The 27397-nt window shown below is 55.8% G+C and overlaps 1 protein-coding gene across 1 annotated transcript in view; it reads right to left on the bottom strand.

The window, feature by feature from the left end:
* Positions 1-27397, bottom strand: part of ADAMTS2 (ADAM metallopeptidase with thrombospondin type 1 motif 2) — a 217386-nt gene that overhangs the window by 130675 nt on the left and 59314 nt on the right. The window contains exon 3 of the mRNA XM_017517128.2: positions 19631-19784. Coding sequence (XP_017372617.1) covers positions 19631-19784 — 154 coding nt within the window. The remainder of the gene's footprint in view (positions 1-19630; positions 19785-27397) is intronic.

Below are 27397 nucleotides of genomic sequence, written 5' to 3' on the forward strand. Positions count from 1 at the left end.
TCACTTCAACTCGGGAGGCAGAGGCTGCAGTGAGCTGAGATCAAGCCATTGCACTCCAGCCTGAGTGACAGAATGAGACTCATATCAAAAAAAAAAAAAAAAAAAAGACACCCCCTTTTCTCTAATTTGTCCTGTCTCAGCTGTGCTGGCTGCCCCAGCCAGGCTGCAACCTTGGGGACAGCATGCCCTTCCAGCAGTAAGCTCAGACCCTTCTGACGGTTTGGCCTCAGGCACCCTACTTCCTGCCCTCTCTCCTGAGAGGTGACACACCATGTCCACACCAGCTCCAGATCTGGTCATCAGCTCCATTCCAGTCCCTGCAGCAAGTGCTCATGGGCCTTTCTCTCTGCACTGGGGCTGGGAGTGGTGGTTCCTATTGCTGTGTCCAGCACTGACTCCAAATTTCCCAGTTCAGAGGTGATCGGAGCCCCCTCTAATATGCCATCCCAGGGCAGGACAGTAGGGCACAATGCCACTTCAGTGTCGGCATGGAAATCACTGCAGGAGCTAGGAAGGGCCACCCCTTAGGCACCTCTTTCCCTTAGGAAGAGGCATTCTGGACTGTTTTACCCATGTGTCTCACAGCCCCGAGCTTTGTACACACACACTGCTGCCTATTCTGGAAGCATGTGAGATGAAGCACTGTTCTGGAGAGATGCAGGAGCCAGCTCCCTCAACTATAATCCGTCTCTGTCTTTGGTGATGGGAGTGGGCTTGTTTGTAGGCACCTAGACCTTTACCCCAGCGCTTGCAGGGACTCTGTTCTGCCCTTGAGCCTGACTTTGCAGATTTATAGCAATAGCAATATGGGTGTTATCCAGCATTATTATTTTGTATTCATGTTGCTAGGCATATGATGCTCCCATGACAAGGGGCCCTGGGAGCTTTTAGGCCACTCCTTAGCTTTTAGGCCACATGTTGTTGACTGTGTTTATATGAAGTATACAGAATACGCAAATCCAAAGATACGGGGAGTAGATTAGCGGTCACTATGAGCTGGGGAGGGGAATGGGGAGTGACTGCTCTGGGTACAGAGTTCCCACTGGGGTGATGAAACGTTTGGGAACCAGATGGTGATGATGGCTGCACAACACTGTGAATATGCCAAAAACCACTGGATTACACATTTTCATGCTCATATGAATTGTAGTCCATTGATTTTTAAAAGGTCAGAGGAAGCAACTCAAATGCTTATAGGAGGTCAGAAGAGGCATACATGGGTGAAGTCAGCAGGGGTGTGCAGATTAAGCCTGTAAGAATATCCTCTAAGCCACTAGGTCACACCCACACTCCCTCTCACAGTTCTTGAAGCCACAGCCCCCTCTGCCTGACTCTCCTATCAACTGTTGATAGCGTCAGAGATGCACAAAAGTATATTTTGGCTGAAAGAAAGACAACAGGGCACAATGATGAAGGACTGCCAAGTCTCAGGCTTCAGACCAGAGACACTGGGCATGGGGGTGGGGGTCGGGAACCTTGGGAATGGAGCACACGCTCCCCCTACCCAGGAAGCAGTCCCTCAGTGCCCACCCACCAGGCCCACACAGGAGAGCAAATGCAGGCTGGGTGCTGCCAGGGTCCTGATGTCTCGTGGAAAGCTAGGATCTCTCTGTGTATATGAATCCTCTGAAATATTAGCTCAATTTGTTCATTTTGAGATTTGACATTGTGTGGGAAAAACAGAGCAGATCAAAGTGTCTAAAAAAGTCCGTGGCTGGTGTTTCTCATCATCCACTCAGCTCTAGCAGGTCTCTGGCTGCACAGGACGGGCTTGGATGAAGGGGTTCTGCACTTTCGTCTGCAAGACTGCAGGATGTCTGTCCCTGTGGGCCAGGCGGCATCAAAGACCCACCCCCACCCCTGGCTCTGGAGTGTGCCTGCTTCCCATGCCTGACTTGATGAGGCAGGTGAACTGGTTTCTCCAAGATTACCCCACACTGAGCCCAGGAAACATCTGCTGAATAAATGCTGTGCAAGCAGCCACCCCTGGGAAGCAGCTGGAGGTGCACAAACTTTGGGAATTCTTTAAGGAAGCCTTTCTCTTTTACATCAGACAAACCTAGCAGCAATCAGAGGAATGAAGGGGCAGCTTCAATGCCTATGGGCTGTGCCCTCTGTGAGGGGCAGCAAAGGAAATGCCAGGATGGGAGATGTTGCAGAGACCTTCTCCTGATAGCTGTGGATGGATGTGGGGCTTTCTGCTCTGATCATTTCAAAACTTCTCTACTTATGATGCACCAGCCCCTGCACTGAGCCCTTTACAGGTATAATGGGGCCTAATCCTCCCAATAACTTACCAGGGGGAAATGTAGTATCCTTACTTTTCAGATGAGGAAACAGAGGCACAGAAAAGTGGAGGGAGAAGCCAGGGTTTAAACCAGGTACCAGGATCTCAAAGCCTACATTTTGAGCCAGCACACCCTGCCCTGTCCCAGAGACAGAACATCACCCACTCGGTCTATGAGGCCTGGCTAGTGTAGCCCAGCTCTGATAAGCTTCCTGGAACTCACCCCAGCCAAGAAAACATCACCTTGAGCCTCTCCAGCCTATTAGCATCATTTGTCATGGTTCATCTGGGGGTCTGCCTTGTCCCCCAACCAGACTCTTCAGGGGCAGAGACCAGATTGTATATACTCAGTACCCAGCAGGGGTCAGGCCTGGGGTGCATGCAGACATTGACTGAATGGATGAATAGATGGGTGGATGGATGGATGGATGGATGCATGCATGCATGCATGCATGGACTGGGTGGATGGGTAGATGAATGAGTGGGTAGATGAATGGATGAAAGATGGATGGATGAATGATGGATGGATGGATAAACAACTGGATGGATGAATGATGGATGAATGATTGGATATATGGATAGATTATGGATGACGGATGGATGGACAATGGATGGATATATGGATTATGGATGGATGACAGATGAATGAGTGGATGAATGACTGGAGAGATAGATAAATGAATGAATGGGTAGACAGAGACTCTGATACTAGAAAGTGAATCCTTCACATCCATGGCAACTAAAGCAGGTAACAATGTCAGAGGCAAGGCCATGGCAGTGTCATTGTCCCTGTTGTAATTTGTACACATTTTAGGGGCAGAACTGGTCATGCTTGACCACAGGTCAGCTCTAGATGGTGGGGGTTTGGGGTTAGGAACTGTGGGGAAGGCTCCGGCCTGGGGTTGCAGATGTGGCCTTTGTGCCTGTGAGCAGACTTCATTTCCATCAGCCTAATCCCCATCTTCCCTCTCTGCCTCCACCAGTGAGTTCAGATCCTTCCTACAATTCAGCCTTGGGGTCCCCCTACTTCCTGTCCCCTCTCAAGACCTAGCTGGGGCCTGACTCAGAATTGGGTCAGCAAAGCCCTTAGGTAGAGCTGTCTCCCAAGACACTGGGACTGGGGCCCACCTCACCTCATTTCAAAGGATACCAGGTGAGAAAACCAATGTGCCCCCAACCACGTGTGGCATGGTACAAACACTGACGGCACAGGGACCACTTCTTGGTTCTTCATGGTGTCTTCATCCTCGGGGAGCTGGGGCTCTGCAGCAGCAGGCAGGGTTGGACAGCCATGGAGTGTGTGGCACAATCTGGGCACTGTGACCCCATGGGGCCCCTTTGCACAGATGCTGCTGGGCTTCAGAACTGGCCGCTTCCCACTGGCCACTCTGGTGGGCCCTGGGGTCTGTCTACACCCCACATACACAAGCATGGGCAGGTCCACACCAGCCCCCTTCACTGTCCCCAGCGTCTCCCACAGCTTGGCCATGGTCCCCCATGGAGAGTGTCTCTGACACAGTCCTTCTTCCCGCAGGGAGATCTGGAGGGCCTTGTTCTGCCCTCAGAGTGCAGAGGCCTCAGGATCCTTCAGGTGGGAGCACAGGTGTCTTTTGTACGGGGCCCAGCAGCCAGCTTGGCCCACAGAACAGTGAGCCACCAGGTCCCAAGTTGTCATCTTGTGACCCGCTCCTTGGGACATGGATGCCCAACAGGAAAGTGGACTGGGGCTTTCTTACAAGGAAACTAGAGTCAGGAGTGTCATGAAACTTTGGGCCTGAGGCCTTGGCTGAGGCCAAGGGAGCAGGACTCATCTAGAGACAGGACAGACCCTGGGCCCCTGGTGCCCCGCTCAGGGAAGCTCCTGGGGGCAGCTCGGTTCACTCCAGCGTTACGTACGTGGATGAAGACGTGGATGTGTCTGCTCTGAGCATGGGTGTGTGCATGCCTGCGTGTGTGTGTGAGACAGAGAAAAGACAGAGGCAGAGAGAGTTTACGCATGTCTAGCTACCAAGCAGAGTCTGGGAGTCTCACACTCCACTGCAAACCAGGCAGTCAGGGCCAGTGTGAGTGGGCGGGCCAGGTGCGAACTGGCGGGGAGGGAGGGGCTGTGTTCGCCCATCCAGAGGAGGCACAGAGCCTCCTGCCCAGTGCTGCCGGCAGGAACACGTCCCGGGTGGCCAGGCCTTCTGAAGGAACTGAAAATTGAGATCTTCATGTGAAACCTCCTGATTTTTAAGTGCATACTCAACATTTCTGAAGATGCTGTACGAGTCAAATAAAACATTGTGGGGTGGGGCGGTGAGGCAGCCTGGGAGCTGCAGGGGCGAGGCCTGGCTTTAGTCCACACCCCTGACGTACAGATGAGAAAATGAGGCCAGTCCAGAGCGAGGACCCCTCAGGGCAGGGCCACACTGGCAGCCCCAGCTGCCCGGCCCCTCACTGGAGTCACCACAGCTCTTGGGGAGCACTGAGGACACCAAGAAAGGGAGGCTCGGGCCTGGCCCCAGGGTCCCTGTCACCGGGGGCCCCCACTGTGAGTTTCCCAGGTGGCCAAGGTGGTTCCTGCAGGCCTGTGAGTCCCCACACTCCTTCCCAGTTCAAGGCCGTGGGACAAACCGAAGCCCAGTTTTGTCCTAGTGGTGATGAAGGCAAAGTATGTGGGTAGCCCTCGGGATACTGTCCAGAACAAAGGCGCACAGGAACCTGACCCTTCTGGACACGAGGGTGGAACCCTCTTAAGACCATCACTGACCATTTGCTCTCCAGGCTGAGGGGGCCTGGAGGAGGTCTAGGCATGAGTATGGGTTCTGGGAGCCCAGAAACAGAATTTCAGACCCAGAACTAGGCACCAGATGCACTGGCCAGGGGCTCTGTCCATCCAGTCTGGGGAGTCCCGGGGCTGCTCCGAACCCCGCGCCACGCCTGCTCTCTCAGTGCCGATCCGAGCGTTCCATCTGCCTGGGCTGGCCCCACGCCCTCCCTGCCGCTGGCTCCTGCTAACGCTCTGCAGATGGGCTTCCTCGCTGCCTCCAAGAAAAACAGGACGACCGCAGATTTCTCCTCACAGAAACGGAACCGCTGGAAAGGCCTCTCTCGATATTCCCGAAAGGAAAATAAAAATTCCTCTGAAGTACATTTCAACTCCGAGGCTGCCCTGGCCACATCCTAGAGGCTCGGTCCTGAGTGCCGTGGGCTCCAGGGAAGGTCCCCAGCACCGAGGCCGCCTCCTATCCCCCATCCCTGCCACCGCCCGGGGCTGCTGAACCGTTACTTGGCTTTCACAACTTTTGAATTAGCTGCCAACAGTTTAAAATGAAGAGATTTTATATAAAATCATGATTTCCGGCTTCTTTTATAAAATTGGAGGCTATCCTGCTGCTGTCTGACCCCATGTCTACCTGGACAACATGATCTCTGCTGGCGTCGCCCACCAGGCCCCCATCAATGTGCCCATACCAGACCTCTGCCCTCAGTGAATGTCTGACCCCCAGGCCCCAGGTGAGGCTGAGGGGACACATGCTCTCATCCTGGGGGCCCTGTCCTTTCAGGGGCCAGTGTCACCCAGCTCTGCCCTCCAGAGCCCTCCTCACACGCTGGGGCTGGGACTAACCATGGCTGTGGGCTCTGATTTGGGTGGGCAGTGCTGAACAGGCCATCATGCTCCTTGTTCCCAGCTCCTTGTTCCCAGCCTGACCACCTGGACCCCTCACAACTGAGACAATGTGTACTGAACTCCTGGTCAACTTGACCCCTGAGCTGCACTCCCCATGGCCCACCAGGGGCTTCTGCTGTGGTTTGAACAGCACCTAGTCCTTCACCCTGCAGGGCATTGCCTGGCCAGGCTTGCTGAGCTGTCTCAGCCCTTTGTTCTCCTGACTCTGTCCCTCCAAGCCTGACCACCCCGGACCTGACCCCAGCTCCTGACACGTTAATTGTCAAAGGCTGAGCATGAGAAGGCTGAAGGCAGCCGCTGTGGCACACCCCACAGAGTCCCTGCAAGTCAGGCAAAGAAAGACTCAAGCTTGGGCAGCATCGCTCACAGCTAGGAATCTGTAGCTGGACTCAAACATGTGTCCAGAGTGATCCGGGAAGGGTCCTTGAGAAAAGGTCCAGACACAGGGACCTTCCCAGGTCTGGATCCCACAGAGGAAATGATTCTTGCGAGCATCACCTTGACAGGTCTGAGGTCCAGGCAGGGGTGGCACTGTTACAGGCAGCCTGGCGGGGCTGTGATCTGGGTCCTCTCAGCCTCGGGGTAATGTGAGTTGGGAATACACTTCTTCCCAGCAAGGAGCATCCCCCTCTGACCAACCTGTGGACTGCCTACCAGGACCCCTAACACCCTTGCTGCACGATGGTGCTGAGGGGCTGATCCGGTGGCTGCTCTCATCCCCATGGCCACCCAATCCAGGCTGCAATCTCTCCGCACGCACAGGGCAGCAGCCTCCTGCCAGCTCCCTGCCTCCTCCCTGCTTGCCCTCCTCGGAAACCAGGCCATGCTACTTGCTGCAGGGCACAGCCCCCCTCCATGACTGAGCCCACAGAAGCCACTGTGATCTGACCCCCCGTTCCCTCAGGCTCTCACCTGCCCCTCCTGCCAGAATCCTAAACAAGTCCCGTCCTTAACCCTCAGGTATCTCGCATCTGCTGTCCTGGCCCCTTTTCCTCTTGAGGAACTGCAGCCCACGCTCCAGGGCTCAGCCCAATGTCCAGTTACCATGGGGTCCAGTTACTTTGTGGCACTTCCACATTTTTCATTGTGCAGATATTTCTGGACTGACTAGTGCACTGTGGGTTGTATGACGTCAGGGCTGTGTCTGTCTGGTCCCAGAGCCTCGCCCAGTGCCCAGCCCCACTGTGTGCCAGGTAGGAATCTGCTGGATGAGTCGAGGGAGACAGGTACAGGGGCAGCCCTGGGATTCCACAGGGTGCTTTATGTCCAGAGGCAACCGCAGGGAACAGTGGCCAAGGCATGCTAGGAGCAGTGCTCCAGCCTGACACCATCCCCAGGGTGGAGGCTGGGGTTCATGCGCTGCTGTCCTCAGGCACCTAATGGGCCTGTGGCAGTCACAGGGGCACATTCCTGATGCCAGGTCTGTCGTTCTAGCATGGATGAGGCCATCCTCCTTGCCATCTGCAATCTGGCATCAGACATTCCCAAATAAAGGACAGACAGTTAACCATCAGAAAGTGCTGGTGCTTGGGTCTGGAAGGAAGGAAACCAGTGTCTACTGGGTACCTCCAATTTTGGCCACTGTGTAGCGCCCTGTGTCCTCAACCTCAGGGCCTGGACCACAGCTCCACGAGACCACAGGGAGAAAGCAGAGTCATAGGAGAAAGAGTAATGAACAGCTCTGGCCACTTGATTTGCAGGGCACAGTGCAAAATGGAAACGCACTGTTCCTTGTTCAAAAAGTGATTAAGACCTCTAAGGCAAGGATGACAGAGCATTAAAGTGGGCATAAGACCCTACTGGACGGGTCACAAGCCAGCGAAGTCAGTCCTGGTCAGGTGTGAGGAAATGGGACCAGCAAAGACCCAGATGTCCACCCGATGTCCTCTGGGCCCATGGGACCATTAGCCACCCACAGCTGCCAACCTGAGTCTGCAGCCCTGACACTGTGGCAGCAATAGCAGGCATTAGTGCCAAGCCCTCTGACGTCTGCAAGGAGCAACCGCTGCTCCAGGAACAAGCACTGGGTGGCCAGGCTTCCTAGGCAGCTACGTTCATTCTTTCTTTTCACGGATATTTAAGCACCAACCGTGTGCCAGGCATTCCTCAAGATGCTGGGAATTCCACTGTGTGCAGAAGAGTCTCCCTGAAACTAACGTGCTAAGTGACCTGGAGACACGTCCTCACTCACCCTCACTGGGCCTCAGTTTCTGCTTCCAGTAAGTGGAGCTCCAGGCCTTGGTGCTTGGAAGGCCCTGTGTCCAACAAACAGGTGGGATCACAGGCTACCAGGTTTCCCCAGCCCAGGCTCTGAGGGGACACAGGAGGGCACTGCACAGGGGGTTGGCAGCCCTGGTTTCTAGGCCTGCTCCTCCCTCCACAAGCAGAAGTCACAAGGCCTGGCATCCACTGTGTTTCTACAGCTTACTAGCTGTGTGACTGTCAGCACTTCAGTTTCCTCATCTGTAATGTGGGCACAGCAAAAGCACCAACCAACCCTAGGGCTCATCACAAGAATCCCAGGGAACAATGTACATGCAGCACACTGGCAGATGCTGTCAACCATAAGTGGTCAAGGAAGGCGACACATTCATCCCACTCCCTGCTGTTCCCGTTGCTACTTGGACAGCAGTACCCCTGCGCCTTGGTTTTCTTGCTTGCTGCCAGGGCTACCGTGCCTATTAAATGACACTATGAAGAATGTCCGCCCTCACCAGGCCCTTGGTAAATGGGCATGTCCCTGAATGCCAACTTGGCTCCAATGGGGCGGGAGAAGGATCATTCAGACTCAGCTACAGAAAAACGGGCTTTTGTGCAACTAACGGTAACAAAACTGGAAAGGAAAAAGGAACTAGAGCCTGGGGGAAAGCTTGTACCAAACATGACAGAAAGTCAATGTCTGAAAGACATAAAGGGCTTATCCCAATATATAAGACCCCAGGAGATAAATGGGCAAAGGACTCAGACAGGAAGAGGAGATACACAAAGTAATCAAACCTGGGGAAGATCACTCATCCTCGCTAGTAAACAAAGAAGCACAAATTAGCGCAAAAAGCAACGCTGCTTTGCTGCCAGAGCAGCAAAACATTAAATAGTAAAGCCCTCGTGCTGGTGAGGATTTGGAGAAACCAGGAGCTGTTGTGGAAGCCGGTCTGGCTATGCCCAGAGTGGTGAGTTTGTTAAGCGCTGGGATTTCCTAATTCATTCCTTCACTCAGTAAGTGCTCCCTGATGGCTGCTTGGGGCCAGGGCTCTGGTGCGTCTGGGATGGTTCAGGCCGCCATCTGCCGGGTCAGCAACAGATACCTAGTTGCAGGAACAAACCCTGATGTCAGCTCCCAGGCTATCCCCACCCCGAGTTTCAGGAATTTGCACCAGGGGCAGGGAGCATTCTGGCTCTCCTGGGCAGCTTTTGTGTGGGGAACATCTGGTCCTTTCCCTTGGGGTGGACAGGAAAGCTTTGCCTGCAAAGGCCCTAGAGGCTGCCACACACCCCACCCTGCACACTCCTCAGTACGTGCAGACCACAGTTCCTGCATCCATTCATCCTGGCCATTCTGGGTCCCTCCCACAGTGGCAGGTAAGGAGAAGCAGAGCCTGTGCTGCTAGAGAAGCAACGATGCAGCACGTCCATAGGACCACAGGCTGCACAGTTTCCCTGACAGCCTGTCCCTCAGAGCACAGCCTCTGCTTCCTGGAGCAAGGGGAGGTGCCAGTGTGTCCCAGAGCCTCGCTGCCTGTGGAGCTGCATCGGGGGCTCCTGTCTCCGCCCTGTGAGTCTGGGAGCGCATGAGTCTTGGCCTTGGCACTTTCCTTTCTGGGAAAGACAGTACCCTTGCATCTTTTTTCAGTACCCCTTCTTTCCTCCCTCTGGGCCAGGGCAGTGCAGAGCAGTACAAGCGGGCAGCTGTGGAGTCAGAGCACTGGGTGCCAATTCTGGCTCCTGCACTTGGCCCAGGCCACCTCACCTGCCACGCTTACCAGCATACCTGCCCAGCCAGCCTCATGCCACCAGCCAGCCTCCCAGCCACGTCACCTTTCAGGGGCAGGACATGTCCTTGATTCCTTCCTTCACACCGCATCCTGGAAGCTCCACCTCAGACACATCCTGAACCCACTGGCTCCACCCCACTGGCATGGGCACCGCCACCTGTCACTAGGAGGCCTCCCTGCTTCCACCCTCTCCACTGAAAGCCTTCCAAAGGCCTCCCATTGCACAGAGAATGAATTCCCACCCTGCACCACAACTGTCCCTTCAAGGTGATGAGTCCTACCCATCTCTCCCAGACCCACGCGCCTCCCACTCCCCCGTGATGTCCTCAGCTCCAGGCACTCACTCCTCTTTCTGCCCCTTGGATACACTGTGGTAACTCCAGCCTCAGGGCTCCTGTGTGCTCTGTTCCCTCTGCCTGGAACACCATTCCCGGGGCTGGGCTTTCCCATCACCACCAACCTGGGGCACCTCCCTCCCTTACCTGCCCTCTCACACGGCCCTTTCACCCTGTTTTACTGTGTTCACGGGATACTCCACTGTTTGCAAGCATTTTCTCACTGCGTCTTCCCTGCTGGGCTGTAAGCCCAGACAGCAGGGACTGGATCAGGCTCCTCTGCAGCTGCAACCCCGGCCTTAGTCCTGCCCCAGACACACAATGGACCCATATCGGGAACGTGAGGAATGAATGAAGAAGAACACGCTCGGGGCAGCCGGCAAGGTTCCCTCTCTGAGTCTTAGTCTCCTCCTAATTGGGGAACAGCATTATTATTGGGCATTACTGAACCCGCATGGCACTCAGGAGCCCAGTCTTTTCCCAACCAGACCAGCACCAGCCCCCAGGCCCAGCACCCAGGTCACCTCCTGTCCTGCCCTGCCAGCTCTCTCTGGGTGTGCACCACCATCCTGCCAGGTGGGGATGGGAGGTGTGGGAGGCGCCAGCTGTGCTCCTGGCCAGGTTCTCTACCAGCTTTGCTCATGGTGCTCCCTACATCCCAGGGCAAGCCCAGGCCAATGGGGCCAAGTCAAGAGCTCTGAGAGAGACATCCCAGCCGAAGAATCCAGCCCATGTTCCAAATGTGTATGTGCACAGGCACACAAAAGGGGGTGAGACAGGAGAGAAAAATGGAGCCAGAAGAGAGGGGCGGCAGACACCAGCACTACCTGACTGAGCGACCTTTTCCCCAGCCCAGAGCTCCTCCAGGGCCCAGAACACAGCGCTGCCTGGGATTAATTTCAAAGAGAAATGGGTCAAAGAAAATTGAAAATTTTTATAGAAAATATTTCAGGCTTGGAGCTGGCTGATGTGTCTGCCGACCTGAAGAGAATTCTGAGAGGAGATGGGGCCTGTTTCAGAGGCCTCTGGCTGGCACGAACTGGCAGAGTTTGTACCTCGGGCCCAGATGCAGTTTCTGAGCCAGGCCTGTCCTCGCTGCTGCTGGGGAAGAGCTTCTTGTCCCCTTCAGACATCTCTCCAGCTGCCTCTGCAGCCCCGATGCTGGTGCCCAACACTTCTCACCTGTCGCCCCACCCTTCTCTATCCCCAAGAGGCCTCTGTCTGGGGACCCACCATGGGATGCAGTCCCTTTGCCCCCATTATGCCCGTGTCTCTTTCACAGTCATCCATGGGGCACCCAGGGCATGAAAGGAGCCTCGCCTGGGTCCAAAGCTGATGCCACTGCTCCTTGCCCCAACCTTGCCCCAGCCAGCAGGCTCCTACATCCTAGGCGCAGATGTCACCGACATGAAAAATTGCCCTGGAACCATCGCCTCTCTCCCAGGATCCTGCCTCTGCTGTGCTGGGGAACTGAAAAGAGAGGGCGTGCCCAGCCCACAGCTGCTAATCCATCGCCAGATGCCCCTCTGAGCAGATCACAGCTTCACCCCTGAGCCGTGTCTTGTCTGCCGGCCAGGCATGGTTACCTTGCATGGTGATAACCAGAAAAGCTCATTGGATGACATTCCTAACACAGATCCAAGGGAAGGAAAGAAAGTATCAGTTCATTGTGTCTGTGGAAGACCGGAGGCCGAGTAGGGAAAGGAGGCTGGAGAGCCTCAGCAAGTGCCGCAGTGAGCACAGGGCTGGTGCCCTGGGTCCTGTGTAATTCCAACAGCCCCGTGCCACTGCACCTTGTATAGCAGAAGACACTGAGACCTCAAGAGGCTGGGTAAGCTGCCGTGGCCCCTCAGTGAGCTGGCACAACAGCGTGCCAGGTGGAGCTGGGCACACTGACCCCTGCACCAAACTGCCCCCTGCCCACCCCACCCATCCACCCACCTCGTGCTGGGAGCAGTCGTGGGATCAGCCCTTCCTAATGCAGCTCCTCAGAACCACTGGCCAGTCTTCAAGAGCTGTCCCCTGTACCTGAGTTGGGGCTGCAGCCAAGCCGGGGCCAAGGCCACCATCCTCCAGATCCCGCTTGTCACCCCCCTCCCACGGTGCTCCACCAAAGATCCAGGCCCTTGTCAGCCACATTCACCTGGTCAGCTCCACCCATGAAACAGAACCCTTGTTGGGAGGGGAGAGGCAGTGGGGGAAGGGCAGGCCTGAGACGCAGGGACTAAATTTATGTCGGAGATGGAGACGCAGGGGAGGAGCTGTGCACGTGGGGGGCTGTCAGGCAGACTGCCAGGCCCAGACGCCGTGGAGGGGGAGCATACCCTGGCATGTCTCCCCTGCGGGATAAGGGGGTGCTGAGCCCTTGTTGGGGCTGCAAGCCTCGCTTCTGCCTTTGCAGCCCAGGGGGTGGGAAGCGTCTACAGGGCAGGGCTCCTGAGCAGCAGACCCCAGCAAGAAAGCAGGCCGGGCCTGGGAGCTGGCTCCTCCTGCTCTCCTCGCCTGACCTCAGGCAACTCTAGCCTGGAGAATGTGCAGCCTCCTCGGCTTTCCCAGCGCCGGCCCCCGCCCACCCCTTCCGCGTGGGCCACATCACCACACTGGCATCTCCAACAGCATCCCAAGGGCCCGGTCCGCACGAGGACAGGAGCGCCGCGGTGTCTGCCAAGGGTGCGCTCAGCCCTGAAGCACGCCTCCCAGAGCCGCCTCGGGTTTCACAATCACTGTTTCTCCTGGGGTTTCCCGGGGCGGAAAAGGAGGATGAAGGGAGAGGGCTCCAGGAATCCGGCAGCGCGGAGGCGCTGAACTCAGTGAGTCGGCAACAGTGGCTTGGCAGGGCCCAGGCCAACTTGGGGACGAGAGAGCGCCTATCACCACGTGAGAGGCCCAAGCCTCCAGGGTCTGGGGAGTTGCTCAGGAAGTGCCTGGCTGGAGACACAGAGACAGGTCCTGACACAAGGACGCTGGCCAGGTCCAGGGCTCAGCCTGCAAATCCAGCCAAAGGCCTCTCTCCATTCTCCCTTAGGACCCAAGGTTCAACACTTAGACACATCAGCTGAATCATGACCCCCATGTCCACCTCCTAATTCCCAGAACCTGTGACCATTACTTTATATGGCAGAAAAGACTCTGCATATAAATTAGGGATTTAAATTAGGGATCTGGAGATGCGGAGAGTAACCTGGATGGTCCCAGAGGGCCCTAAATGTAATCACAAGTGTCCTTCTAAGAAGGAGAGCTGGATATAGAAGAGGGGAAGCCAGCGACCAGGGATGCAGCGACTGCAGCAATGTGGCCATAAGCCAAGGAAGGCCAGCAGCCCTCAGGAGCTGGGAGAGGCCAGGAATTCTGCCCTGGAGCCTCCGGAAGGAAGCAGCCCTGCCAACACCTGGATTTTAGCCCCTAAAAGCCTATTTCGGATTTCTGCACTCCACAGCTGTGAGAGAATACATGTGTGCTGTTTTAAGCCACTAAGGTATGGGTAACTTGTTACAGCAGCCGCAGGAAGCTGAGATGGATATCAACAGCCACAGGGCAGAAAGGCTCCCTGACCTGGCATTCAGCAAATCTGCACCCCCCGCAACAAAGCACACAGCCCTCCTGCCCCATCCTGGGCCCCCCTGCCCTCACCGGGCCCGGCCTCACATCTTCTGCATCAGCGGACTGGCTACCTGCTTGCCCCTGAGTGAATGAGTCTCGCCTGCTCCCTGGTCCTGTGGCCTGCTGGGACAGAGCTCCTCTCTCCCCCATCCCATTGCTCCAGCCCCCCACACTGCCTCCCTCACATTGCAACCAGCATGAGCTTGCTGAAACACACAACTCTTGGTCAGACTCTGTGGCAGCTGCCAGTTGCCTGCTGCCTGGAGGGCGCCATCCCCACCTTGGGTCATTCAAGGCTGCAGTGTCCCCTGGGTGTGCAGGACCCAGGGCTGAGGCCACCACATCAACTCTCTGCCTCCAGCCCTGGGCCCTACACACCCAGGGGACGCTCTCAGGCCAGAGGTCTCCTCCTGTGCCCACTCTCCCCTTGCAGCCTGGAAAACTACCCAACTCAAGGCAAAGTAACAGCGTGGAGACTGGGTCAGGAGGGGCTCTTCCTGGCCTGGTGGGGAAGGGCTGGCTGTGGGCTGCAGGTGGCAGCCATGCTCAGCCACATGGAAGAGCTGCCCAGCGCCGGCGCCTGTCCTCTATCCCCTGGTGGGCGTTCCTCGGCACAGCAAGGCCAAGAGGTTCCCTTGGTGTCCAAGAGGCTCCCTTGGTGTTGTGTTTCCTCTGCTCATCAGGGAGGACACTGCAGCTTGACATCAGCGGGCAGAAGCTTGGCACCTCTGGGGTGGAGGCAGCCAAGGTCACTGGCACAGAGCTGTCTGACTTCTCTTCTTTCAGCCCAGCGGGGCATGCGGCACAGCAGCCTGGTAGCAGTTCCCCAGGATGGGAAGCACTTGCCCCTCCTCTGTCCCAAAGCCAGGCCAGGGGAGCCCTGGGAAAGCAGCCCACAGAGGAGGACAGAGGATGCTTCCGCCTCTGCATCACAGAAAGCACAGGTGGCCGATGGGGGGCTGTGTTGTGATTGGTCCATATAGTGGGCATGGGAGGGGACTCCAGGCATGAGAGCTCCCACTGGGTGTGCAGGGCTGGAGGCAGAGAGCTGATGTGATGGCCTCTGTGGAAAGAGGCCTTTGGCTGGATTTACAGCCTGAGCCCTGGACCTGGCCAGCGTCCTTGTGCCTGGGCCTGTCTCTGTGTCTCCAGCCAGGCACTTCCTGAGTGACTTCCCAGACCCCTGAGGCCTGGGCTTCTCCTGGGTGATAGGGGCTCTCTTGTTCCTGGGCTGACCTGGGCCCTGCCAAGTCAGCTGTCACCAACGCACTGAGTTCAGCACCTCAGTGCGGGATTCCGGGAGCCCTCTCCGTTCATCCTCTCTTTCCAGAAATTTGAAGCCACATTTTAACATCAGGAAAGTTCACATAAAAATTCTGATATCTAGATTCTCTTGATAGGATGTTCAGCTGCACCAGACCCACATTTCTACCAGATTGAAGTCACAGGAGCTGAGGAGGGGCTGTCCCTCCGTGCAGGGTCCCCCAGATGCCCTGTGCCCATGGCAAGGCCGGGGCCGGACACCATGTGTGGCTGCATTCCTGCTGCTATTTGTTTTTAGTGGAGGTGTATTCTTGGTTGTCCATGTTTCTATCAAAAGGAAGGAAATGAACCAGGCCGAGGGTGGGTGCAATTATCTTTTTTTCCTCCACCGCCATCCTTGTTGGCATTGCCTGGCAGGCCCTGCAAGCCTCTGAGTTTGCAGCTCTTGTCTTGACTTTCTGCAGATGGCACTATGTGTCTGAAACAGAGACCAGATGCCCAACGCATGACTCGGGATCTTTCTCACTGTGTGGCAACCTGCATAGAATCTCAAGCTCAGTCTCTGGAAGGCTAAGACAGGCCCCCAGTGTCAGCATCAGGGTTGGCTTCTCTGTGAAGGCACAGTGATACCGACAGAAGAGGAGGGGCAATATGACCCAGGGGCAGAGATTGGCATGATGTGGACACAAGCCAAGGGAGGCTGGTTGCCCCTAGGAGCTGGGACGGGCTAGAAACAGATTCTCCCCTGGAGCCTCTGGAGGGAGCACAGCCCTGCTCATATTGGCTCAGTGAGACTCATTTCAGACTTCTGGCCCCAGAGCTGTGAGAGAATACATTTGTGTTAGTCTGTTTTCACAATGCTGATAAAGACATACTTGAGACTGGGCAACTTATAAAAGAAAGAGGTTTATTGGACTTATAGTCCCACATGGCCGGTGAGGCCTCACAATCATGACAGAAGGTGAAAGGCACATCTCACATGGCAGCAGGCAAGAGAGAAAGAGAGAGAGCTTGTGCAGGGCAACTTCTGTTTTTAAAACCATCAGATCTCATGAGACTCATTCACTATCACAAGAACAGCACAGGAAAGACCCACCCCCATAACTCATTCATCTCTCACTGGGTCCCTTTTACAACATGTGGGAATTATGGGAGTTACAAGATGAGATTCACGTGGAGACAGAGAGACAAATCATATGAACATTTCTATTTTTTCAAGCTCCCTGGTGCTCCCTCCTCAACAGCCCCACACAGAATGAGATGCTCGCACACAAGAGAGGACAGTGCCCCAGGGCACCCACCTCTGCACCCCAGCACAGGGTCCCTGGGCACAGAGCTGGTCTTGGGAAGGGCAGAGAACAGGGATTCCAGACACCTGTCAGAATGTCTGGGGAGCACCTCAGCCACCTCTTGCCAAAAGGCCACCCAGCCTCAGAGCTCTGCCTCTGGTCCCGGCCAGGCTCCCAGGCCAGCAGCACTGAGCAGGAGCCTTCTGCCAAGGCAGGCATGGCCGGAGAGGAGAGAAAAGGACCCTCCTCACTTCTTCGCCCCCTTGCCCCTCCTAACACCCTCTCCTGAGCAGAGGGTGACACTGGTATGCCTAAGCTGCCCAACGCACACACTCACCTACTGCCTGAGTCTGTGAAATGTGTAAAAACTGTCATTTTTCATCTGTTTCCCCAGGCAATCTGCAACCCAGCAACTGATCTTGGATGACAGGGGCTATTAGTGAAAATGACTCCTTTAGGCTCCATGGGCCCCTAAGATTACCCTGGGCAGCCCGTGGGCTTCTCAAGGAAAACAGGACATCGGTCTCAGCAACCCTGAGGAAGAGGCATCCCCAGCCCTGTAGGGAGATCCTGTCACCCAGACAGGTGCCCGCCCCACACTGGGACACCCAGGGTAGGTGTGTCACCTTCCCTGCAGAACATCCCACTGATAAAGAGCAGGGTGCTTCACAGTCACTTCCAGAAGTTGCTTTTGGGGAGGCAGGAAGAAACTGCCAGCCAGCATCTCCTGCCAGCTTCCGTCAGGGCCTCACTGATATATCAGGGTTCTCTCAGAATTCACAAGAAGAAAGGGTCCCCTACATACACACACACACACACACACACACACACACACACACACACACAGCCTTGTACCCAGGTCCTGGACTTCTGTGCCAGGCAGGTTGTGCCCATCACCATGCCTGGCCACAGGACACAGCTTATATGTATCTCCCAGCTGCCACTCTGGGCCCTGAAAAGGCCCAGGCAGATAGAAAGCTGGACACCTGAGGTCACCGTGGGCCCTCCACCCAGCTCCAGCACTCACTGTGTCTGGTGCCCTTCCAGCCAGCGTGTCCACCTCAGCCCAGGGCTGCACGGGAATGATTAGATGCGTGGAGCAGGGGCTAGCTCGTTGAAGGCCGGAGCCCCTCACGCAGGGTCATGCCGACACCAGACAGGAACATTTGGCATAGGGGACTTGGCCCCAGCCCCCAGGCCTGGGATCTGGATCTATAGCCCCAGACCCACGCCCATACCCACAGCTTGGGCTCTCAGCTGGAGACCCCGGGCTTGCAGCCTGGGCCGGAGGCCTAGAGTTCAGGCTGGACAGGCTCAGCTCCTCCCCCACAGCCCATTACCAAAGCCGCACCTTCTAGCCTAGCCTCACCCCTGACCTGGCAGCTGGCCTCACCCAGCATCTTCTAAGACCAATGGTTTCTGGCTTATTCTGAGTTTGAAATTCCTTTCCTGTGTTCTGAATTTCAAGTTCTCATTAAAGATATGTGGATTGGGGGTCGGGGGGGAGGGAAGATTCAGTAGAAGATGCCAAACACCAGAAGTCCAGAAAATAAGGCAAGGCCGGCCAGGCTGTGGGCTGAAGGGCTGCCATGTTCAAGAAGACAAGTGCCATATGGAATGTGGGATCAGAGACATGACAAAGGGCATCCAGCCAGCTCATCCTGCCTGAGCAGAGGCCCCCAGAACCACCGTGAATCTTCCAGGAGAGGCCAGCCCAGAAGCACCAAGCCCACAGCACCAAGTGGCCAGCCCCTGAGCTCTCAGGGACACAGGGGTTGCAACCCCCACTGGGCTTGCCTAAAGGCTGCAGGCTAGCAAGGAGCAAAACTGGGGCCCTGACCCCAGGTCTGGGGCACTTTCTCAGCCTCATTTTATGTTTGTCCTCCTTGACTACTCCCCTTTTTTCCTGCAGAATAGCCCAATGGTGGGAATGGGTAGTCGAGACTGAGACTACAGATAGAAAAGGCTGGGCAGGCAGTGGCCGGTGGCCCAGCTGCCTGCAGCATAGCAGGTGCCGATTTGTCACCAGGGAATAAGGGCCACTGGTTGCACTGATTGGCTCCAGAGCACATTGTGCTTCCTGATGGACCAATTTCTTTGCAAAGGTATCTGATGCCATTTCATGAAATTAGAATTGTGCCCTGGCCAGGCTGTACCAAATTTATCTGTTAAGCTAGGAAGTGAGAGAGACCTACAGTAAATGAGGCAGGGCTGCTGTGGAGTGACAGGAGTAGCTCAGTCAATCACAGCCCGGGGGCTGGCCCAGCTCAGGCCCCTGCAGCACTCTCTGTGAACATGCAGGTATGCCTGACTCTGGGCGACTGGAGGCCAAGGGCTGAGCTCACAGCTTCCCACTCCCCAAGGCCAGGCGGCCCTGACCACATGGAGGACCCTGAGAACTATGAGCCTGCAGAACCACATCAGACCCCGACCCTGGCTTCACCATAATCCAGGACCAGAGATTGGGGGATGCAGGGAGGTGTGGGCTGGCACAGTGAGGCCAGATCTAAGGCGACAGCTAGGAACTGTCACCATGGCCACCTGGCAGCTCCTTTCACGTTTCTGGGCCCAGAGCACACATGGGTTCTGGGTTGAAAAAGACAGAAGCCAGTGAGTCTGTGCAGAGACTACTGAGGCTGCTGGGAGGACCTCCAGAGTCTTTGTGGGGCATACGCCTCCAGGATCCAGAAAGAGCACACAGGGCCTTTCTCCCTGAGCAGCCAGGTGAAGATTGGGACCTACCACAGGCACCACCCCAGGGACCACGGCCACACAGAGGCAGGAGAGGCATGGCCTGGGGCACCGGAGTCCTCTTCGTGGGCAGACTCAGAGACACAGGCACTGGACTGAGACCTGGTCTGGGCCTCCCCTGCTCCATGGCACTTGCTCACCCTTAGAAGATGGACCCTTGGACAGCCTTTGTAGCGCACCACGGAGGCCCCAGACCTGAAGGCACAGGTGCCTGGGCTGTTTGTCACCCACATGCACCCAGAGCAGAGGCCCCAGACCCAGAAGCCCTGCTACACCCTAAAGTCAGCCAGGCAGCTGGCCCATTCCTGAGCCACTGAGACCAGGGCTCAGCCTCAGCAGGCTGAGCAGAGAGGTGCCTGGGTCTCTGGGATGCTCCCCTGGGGACCAGGACCTCAGCCAGGGCTCTCTCTACACAGCCTGCCCACTTGCAGTAGCCTCACCTGTGTCCAGGGCCTGTGGCTCCCCTAGAGGAGGGGACGTGGGTGGCCGGCGATACACCATGTGCACGCGGCCTTGCTCAGCCTCCTGTGCCGCCAGCCCCTTCTCCAAGGGCTCGATGAAGAACTCCTCCTCCTCCGTCCGGATCAGACCAGCCTGTGGGGCAAACACAAGACAATCAGATTTCTAGCACCAAGGAAGGTGAGCAGACCAAGGAAGGGGAGCAGCGAGGAGACCCCTTTGGGCAGTACCTCCCACCCTGCCCTGCACCCCAGCTAGTGCTCAGCTTGAACCCTGGGCTGGCGGGAGGGAATGAACGTGTGGCCCCAGAGGGCCCCCATCCTCTCCCACCCTGTCTAGGAAAGGGCCTCTGCCTGGGTCGTCCCACCCCTGTATGCCAACCCTCTCTGCTTTCAGAAAAATTACTGTGTTTATAAAGTCGTAACCTTCCAGAGAAGCCTGAAAACATTCAAGTGTGGCTGTGGGCCTGTGCGTGTCCCCAGGAGGGCACCCACCAAAGTGGCAGCCAAGTGCTACCCCTGCTCCCGGGAGCCCAGAGTCCACGACAAAGGTGAAAACGATCAGCCAGTGACTGATCTGCCCACAGACATGTTCCATTTGGGCCGAACAATATTTTTAAAGCTCTGAAGCTAATACACAGAATGATGTATTCCATGTCTCTGAAGCTAACACGCAGAATGATGGATTCCATGTCTCGAACATGGAATTCCATGTCTCTGAAGCTAACATGCAGAATGATGGATTCCATGTCTTGAACATGGAATTCCATGTCTCTGAAGCTAACACGCAGAATGATGGATTCCATGTCTCTGAAGCTAACACGCAGAATGATGGATTCCATTTCTTGAACATGGAATTCCATGTCTCTGAAGCTAACACGCAGAATGATGGATTCCATATCTCTGAAGCTAACACACAGAATGATGGATTCCATGTCTCTGAAGCTAACACACAGAATGATGGATTCCATTTCTTGAACATGGAATTCCATGTCTCTGAAGCTAACACGCAGAATGATGGATTCCATGTCTCTGAAGCTAACACACAGAATGATGGATTCCAAGTCTTGAACATGGAATTCCATGTCTCTGAAACTAACACGCAGAATGATGGATTCCATGTCTCGAACATGGAATTCCAGCTTTCCTCAGAAGGCGCAGGCTCTGACCACTGCAGGTCTTGGATGGAACACACGCCCCTGCAGCTGGCTCCAGTCAGTCCCTACTGCCCCCCTCATGTCTCCCCCATCTGTGTCAGCCACCAGCCCAGACTCTACAGGCAGCTAAACTGTAGGTGCCCCTGCCACCCCCAAGGGCAGCGAGCACCCTCCCTTGCTGCAAACTCCTCGCTGGGTTCTCATTTCTGCTGGGACTCAGGCTGTCTGTAGGCTGGCATTCAGGCTGTTGGCCTGCCCTGCCGTCCTGGCCCCCAGTGGCTCACACACCCCATACTCCTCACTGGGCTGTGTGCACCCTGCCAAGCCCCCCAGCCCTTGAACCCACCATGCCATCAACTTAGGAATTCCCACTCCCTCCCCCACCACCCCACCCCCCACTTGGCCATCTGGTAAACCTGTGTTCTCTCTTCAAGACCTGATGCAGCCCCCCCTCACCTCCCCTGCCCTCCCCTGCCATCCAGCCTGCTGGCCCTGCCAGGTCCACCTGCCCCATGGTCACTCCAGCTCCCACGCTTTTATCTTTTGGTCCATTATCCATAAACCAAGGTCTCACGCTGAAAGCTCACACTGTGTCCAGCCTTCAGTGCTTCCGTTAGCGTACACGCTTAATGACCCATGCAGGGGATTTTAAAAGCTTGAATTAGTTGCTCAAACTTAAGAAACAGGAGAGTTCACATAAACAATCAGATTTCCATACTCTCTTGAAAATCAAAAAAGCTGGCATTTCCAGCACCCACCCATGCTCCAGCTTAGCTGGCACTGGCTAGGGCCCCCTGTCCAGTCAGGAGTGTGCCTTCCAGTGGGCAGCCCCGGCATCTGCCATCTGGAAGTGCAGAAAAGTAACTTGAATGGCCTCTGCCACATCATCATCCTGGCTGGGGCAGGGATCAGAGTGGCAAAGGAGCTGCCCTCCTTCTCCCTGGCCCCTGAGGTGCTTGGTGAGCATTGTCACTGGCTAGGAGCCTCTGTGACCAAGGTGCACTCAGTGTCCCCCCTAGGGCCTGCTGATGGCTACCCCTAGCGTCAAGTATATTGAGGGAGGATGGAGATGTGCCGCAGCACACTCAGCCAGGGCCCTCAGAAGCCAGTGGATGACACAGGCCCTCCACCAGGAAGCCTCGGTGCTGCTAACAGGCAGGGGCTGGTGGAAGTGCAGGGCCTGGAGGAACACAAGCCCAGCATCAGGCCTGGCTCAGGAATGAAGGAGGCCTCCCGCAGGAGGTGACATCTACCCAAACCCACCGAAAACCTTTGTGCTGGCCAGGCAGAATCATGGAGAGGATCAGTGCTCCAGACAGGGGAAAGTGCACATGCCAGGGCTGGGGAGGCGGATGGAGCACAGCTGGTGGGAAGAGCTGACCAGGTGGGTAGACAGGAGCATCAAGGGCACAGTGCCGGGTGGCCTGCCACTCAGGGGGCCAGTGAGAGAGGGTTGCAGGCAGCCCAGGGTTTCTTGGGGAAATGGGCTGTGGAACAAAAATGGCTCTGGGGTCCTGAGGGGAAGAAGCTGCAGGCATCTGGGAGAGGGGTAGTGGTCCAGACCAGAGCATGGGACAAATGGCAGGGACAAATGGCAGGTCTGCGGGAGCTGAGGCACAGCACGGACAGACCGTGGTGGGGTAGATCCTGTTCAGATGGGAGGGAGGAGGCAGCACCCAGGTGGGCGTCCAGGTCTGTGGCTGGCTAAAAAACTGGCCCCCAAAGTTACCCAGGCCCCCATCCCTGGCAGCTGTGATGGTAGTGGACATGGTGGAAAAGGATTCTGCAGGTGTGATTAGGTCAGCTCTGGGGATGGCTGAGTCCTGAGTGTAGTAGCTTGCCCACTTCCTTATTCGGGGGACTGGAGGGAGATTAGGCAGATACACAGAGGACGAGGCCATGGGCAGAGAGGGAGGATGCCATATACCAGCCTTGGAGATTGGAGCGATGTGGCCTCAAGCCAAGAAATGTTGGGAGCCCCCAGGAGCTGCCAAGGGCCAGGAAGTTTCCCCCCCATACCCCGGAACCTCCAGAGGGACAAGGCCCTGCTGACACCGGATTTGGGCCAGGTTATACTGACTTCAGACTTCTGGCCTCAGAACTGTGAGAGAATGAATTGCTGCTGTTTTAAGCAGTTCCTTACAGCAGCCACAGAAAACTAATTCAGGGTCCTGGTGGGTAGCTGGCAAAGCAGGTGCTGTTCTCTGAGGGGCATGAGAAGAAGGGCAAGGAGCTGAGGACACTCTGGGCTCCAGCATCCTTGGCGTCTGGGGAGGAGGCCAAGGAGGCAGCGGGAACCAGAGTTACCGGAGCAAGACAGGGGTCGGGGAAGGAGGTCACCAGGGCTGTGGAAGGAGAGGGAACGGGGGTGGGAAACCTGCAGGTCCCACGCTTCTGACTCATTCCTGGGTCTCAGGGCCCAACCATGCCTGGCAGGGACTCAGCAGATGCCTGTGAGATGAATGAACCGATGACCCCAAAGCTGCAGGCCACATCCTCTAAGGGAGGCACTGAGCAGGCTGGTGGGGAGGCCACAGCCGTCCGTGTCCACTGGCATGGGGGGACAGTGTTTACTAGCGCAGGAGTGGGAGGGCCCAGCACTGACGGTCCCGGTGTGTGGTATAGGGGCTGGTGCCGCAAATCCATCTTATTACTGAAACTCATTTGAGGAAGGGCAAGAATTAACCCTGGGGCAGCAGTAGGCAAGCTGTCCTGGAGTGTGAAGTCTGAGTTCCTGGAACCCTTTCTGTCTGGCCAGGTGACCTCAGGCAAGTTGCCAACCTCCCCAAGCGTCCAGTGACTCGCCTGTGTATGAGGCTGGCTGTCCCTTCCTGTGCACAGTCACATAGGAGCATATGCAGCCTGTGAGCCACTGAGGACCAGGCCATGCCTCCACCCATGTGACGTCATCCAGCCAGCTTACTTTCCAAATGAGGAAACTGAGGCCCAGATGGGCAGACGGCCTGCTGGGGACACACAGTTTTAGGAATCTGAGCCCACACCTATGTGGAAAGGGCATCTCCCAGATAGGCCCCTGGGCCAGACTGGGCCAATTGGGCCAATTAGGGCAGGATACTGGGGCTTGAGGACCCTTTAGGGCAGCCCCTTCTTCTTTTGGGGGAGCTTGCAGCCCAGGCCAGGAGCCATTGATGCCAAAGTCCTGAGGCTCTGGGGTTATTCTGGAGGAGCCTAGTGTGACACTGAGGCCAGGCTCAGCCTGGTGAGGGGCAGTACCCTCTGGCTGGAGCAACCTGGGAGACAGTTTGGGGTCTCCCTGCCCACTGGGGGTCAGGCTCCCTTCCCTGGCTGCCTCCCTGAGGACAATCACTGGGCTGATTCAATGGCACTGACTCCATCTGATACTACCCTGGGCCTTGCTTCCTGGCAGGGCACCCTTGCAGGCGATTCCCCGGAGGGCGTGGGAGCACACTGGGGTCCATCTGAAGTAGGGCCTGGGCTCAGACTTCCTCACCCAGCCAGAGGCCTCCAAGCGATAGCATTCTCAGAGACGCTTGACATGCTCCCCAGCCCCGTCCATCTCTGTTGACTACTGTGCAATGCACACACACATGCTGTACTGAAGAATATGGTGGTACCTGCTCCGAGACCAAGGGCTGACCACCCGAGACCATCAGCTGACATCCTGCCAAGACCACGGGCCAGAATAATGCTTGGGGCAGGGGGCACTTCACGAAAGAAGCAGAGATCATTTTATCCCCTGATTTTCCAACACTTTAGTATGCATCCCAGGAATGATCTGTCTAAAAAACAGAAGAAAATTGACGGGAGAGCAAGGCACAAAATGTGAGCCATGTTTTGCTGCATTTTTTTCCAGGACTTTGATTTTCTTGCTGCCAGTGGCAAGTGTATCTGTTTTTACATGTAATTTTTATTAATTAGAATCAGTTTCCTCTCCCCATTCAATAAATATGAAAGAACCTCCTGAAGCACACTAAGCTGAAGCACATTCAGCTGGGAGCCTGCTGGTGGCCTGTGTGTCCCACTGCTGTCCAGCCTGGGGTCTTGCGGAAAGACTGGCACCCTGACCCCCCACACAGCTCTCAGTGTGAGTCCTGCTCTGCTCTTGATGTCTGTGGATGTCTGGCAAACCCAATCAGGTTCTCCCCTGGGGGACAGAGGAAGGATCATGGGGAGGGCTTTGTCCCAGACCCTCAGGTGCCACCACAGGGGCTCAGAACCTGGCAGTACCTGAGTCATCAAATCAAGTTGTCAGCATTCAGATCCTGGTGAGTTATACAATGCCTGCCCTGCCTCATCTGTCTATAGAACCTGTTCCTTTGCAGTTGGATTGATGGTAAAGTAACTACAAATGGCTAGAAATTAAAAATTTATAAAGATCCAAAGGCTTAACAGCTCTCCTCTGTTACTTTGAATTTTCAAGTATTCAACCACGGACACCCTGAAAGTTAGGGGTTCATGGGAAACACAAGCATGCATCCTCTTCCCCTCTGCAGAGCTCCCAGGCTGGCTGGTCCTTACTGCCCCTCCCATGGAAGCCACAGCTGCAGGCATCAGCAGTCTCCCACCTGTGCATGACTGGGACCTGGTCTGTCACTCAACCTTGTCAACCTCTGGCACAGACTGTCAGGTGTGTGTCAAGATTGCAGTGGTGACAATCAAGTATAGAAAGCACAAAGCAGAGGAAGCACAAAGGTCCATGCGCAGAGGAACCCAGACTTCGCCAAGGGACAAGGCAGCAGGGACTTGCGGCCCTCAAACTCACCTCCCTCTGAAATACACACACAGCATGGGCACACACCAAAGGAGTGCCCCAAATGCTGGCATCTGCTAAGATTCCCATTCCTGAAAGTATTCTAACTCCACGATTCTTTCTAGCCTTCTTCCTTTTGGTAATGAATGTGGGAGATTCTGCTGGGCAGCGGGGCAATGGCCAGGCAGCCTCCCAAGCTCTCAGAGCTGCCTAGGAACGATGGTCTCACAGGATGAGCTGCATAGGACTGCAGCTCCCAGGGTGTCTCCTCACAGAGCCTGCCTGGGCTCTCTCTTGTCCCTCACAGCTCCCTAGGGAGGTCCTAAAAACCTTGGGAGCTTTCTTGGAAGGCGGCTGGACCCCTCAGGAGTGGGATATATCATTGAGTGGGATTTGAGCCACTCTGTCCTCACCACTGTGGGCTCCTTCACCATTCAGCATCCCAGAGGATTTCACATACTGACTTTTCCACTTTTCTGAATGGACACCAGCGGGCAGGAGCAGTCTGTGGGGTTGGGAAACAGCTGTCCTCGCGCTGCATCTCCTCTGGTTCCTCCTCTATGCTTCTTGACCCCTGGAGCATCTGCTTCTGCACGGGTCAGTCTGTGGGACATCCTTGTGGCACAGCATCTGCCTCCTCTGCTCTCTTCACGCTTGGGATGGGCACATGGGGTCCTCATGAAATGCCAGCCACTCCCCTCCTTCCTCTGGGAGAGCAACCCCCTTGTCCAGGGCTCTGTTTTGGAGCGTTGTCCAGAACTAATTCAGGGTCCTGGTGGGTGGCCGACAAAGCAGGTGCTATTCTCTGAGGGGCACGAGAAGAAGGGCAAGGAATGCAGGACACTCTGGGCTCTGGCATCCTTGGCTTCTGGGAAGGAGGCCAAGGAGGGCTCTGTGCCTTCCAGGGCTCTGTTGAGCACAGTGACCACAACAGAGTTGCCCCTGAGCTCCCCAGAACCTGATGACTTTGCCTGGCCGCTCTACCCTTCCCTGGACCTGGTTTCAGGCCCTACAGACCTTTACTCCAGGAACCTCTTTTTTGGCCTAAGCTGGCCAGAGACAATTTCCGACAGGACCAAGGAGCCCCAACAGTCACGTGACCAGCAAGGTTCTAAGGAAAGCTAGACTATACTTTGAAGGGCAGGGTGGAGGGCGAGGCAGGCAGGGTGGAGGGCGAGGCAGGCAGGGTGGAGGGCGAGGCAGGCAGGGTGGAGGGCGAGGCAGGCAGGGTGGGTGAGTAATGGACGCGGAGCCAGGGGACCTGGGTTCCAATCCGGTCATGGCCAGTCCTGTCCCCTTGCAGCCCCCAGTTCCCTCTTCTGCAAACTGAGGAGCTGAACTGGGTAACCTAGGAATTACTGTTTATCTTGTTTATTCATCACCCCAAAAAAGAAATCCTGCACACATTGGCAGGTACTACTTATCCTTCTAAAACTCTACTGGACCAAGGAGAGTGCCAGGAGAAAGAACCAAAACAAAAACCAGAAACCCACTCCCACAAAATAAAGGCCAAGGCCGTCTTCCCCCACGCAAGGCCTTCTATGGGGTCCCAGCAGCCCTCTGTCCCCGGGCATACCCCAGTGTCTTCCCATCTCCCTGGGCTTTCCTTGCGCCTCAAAGTCCATGCCACTATCCTTCGCTCACTTCTCTCTCTCGATATAGATATGAGTAAGTAGTACAGAGGTAGTCAAGATCTGTAAGCACCAAACTGAAACTTTCCTTGACTCAACCAGAGAGTTTAAAATGCAATTGAAAAGAGAATCATTTTTTTCATTATAAGGTTCAATTTTTCTTTCTTTCTTTCTTTCTTTCTTTCTTTCTTTCTTTCTTTCTTTCTTTCTTTCTTTCTTTCTTTCTTTC

This window comes from Cebus imitator, unplaced genomic scaffold (assembly GCF_001604975.1).
Source record: "Cebus imitator isolate Cc_AM_T3 unplaced genomic scaffold, Cebus_imitator-1.0 Scaffold618, whole genome shotgun sequence".
In the NCBI taxonomy this organism is placed as follows: Eukaryota; Metazoa; Chordata; class Mammalia; order Primates; family Cebidae; genus Cebus; species Cebus imitator.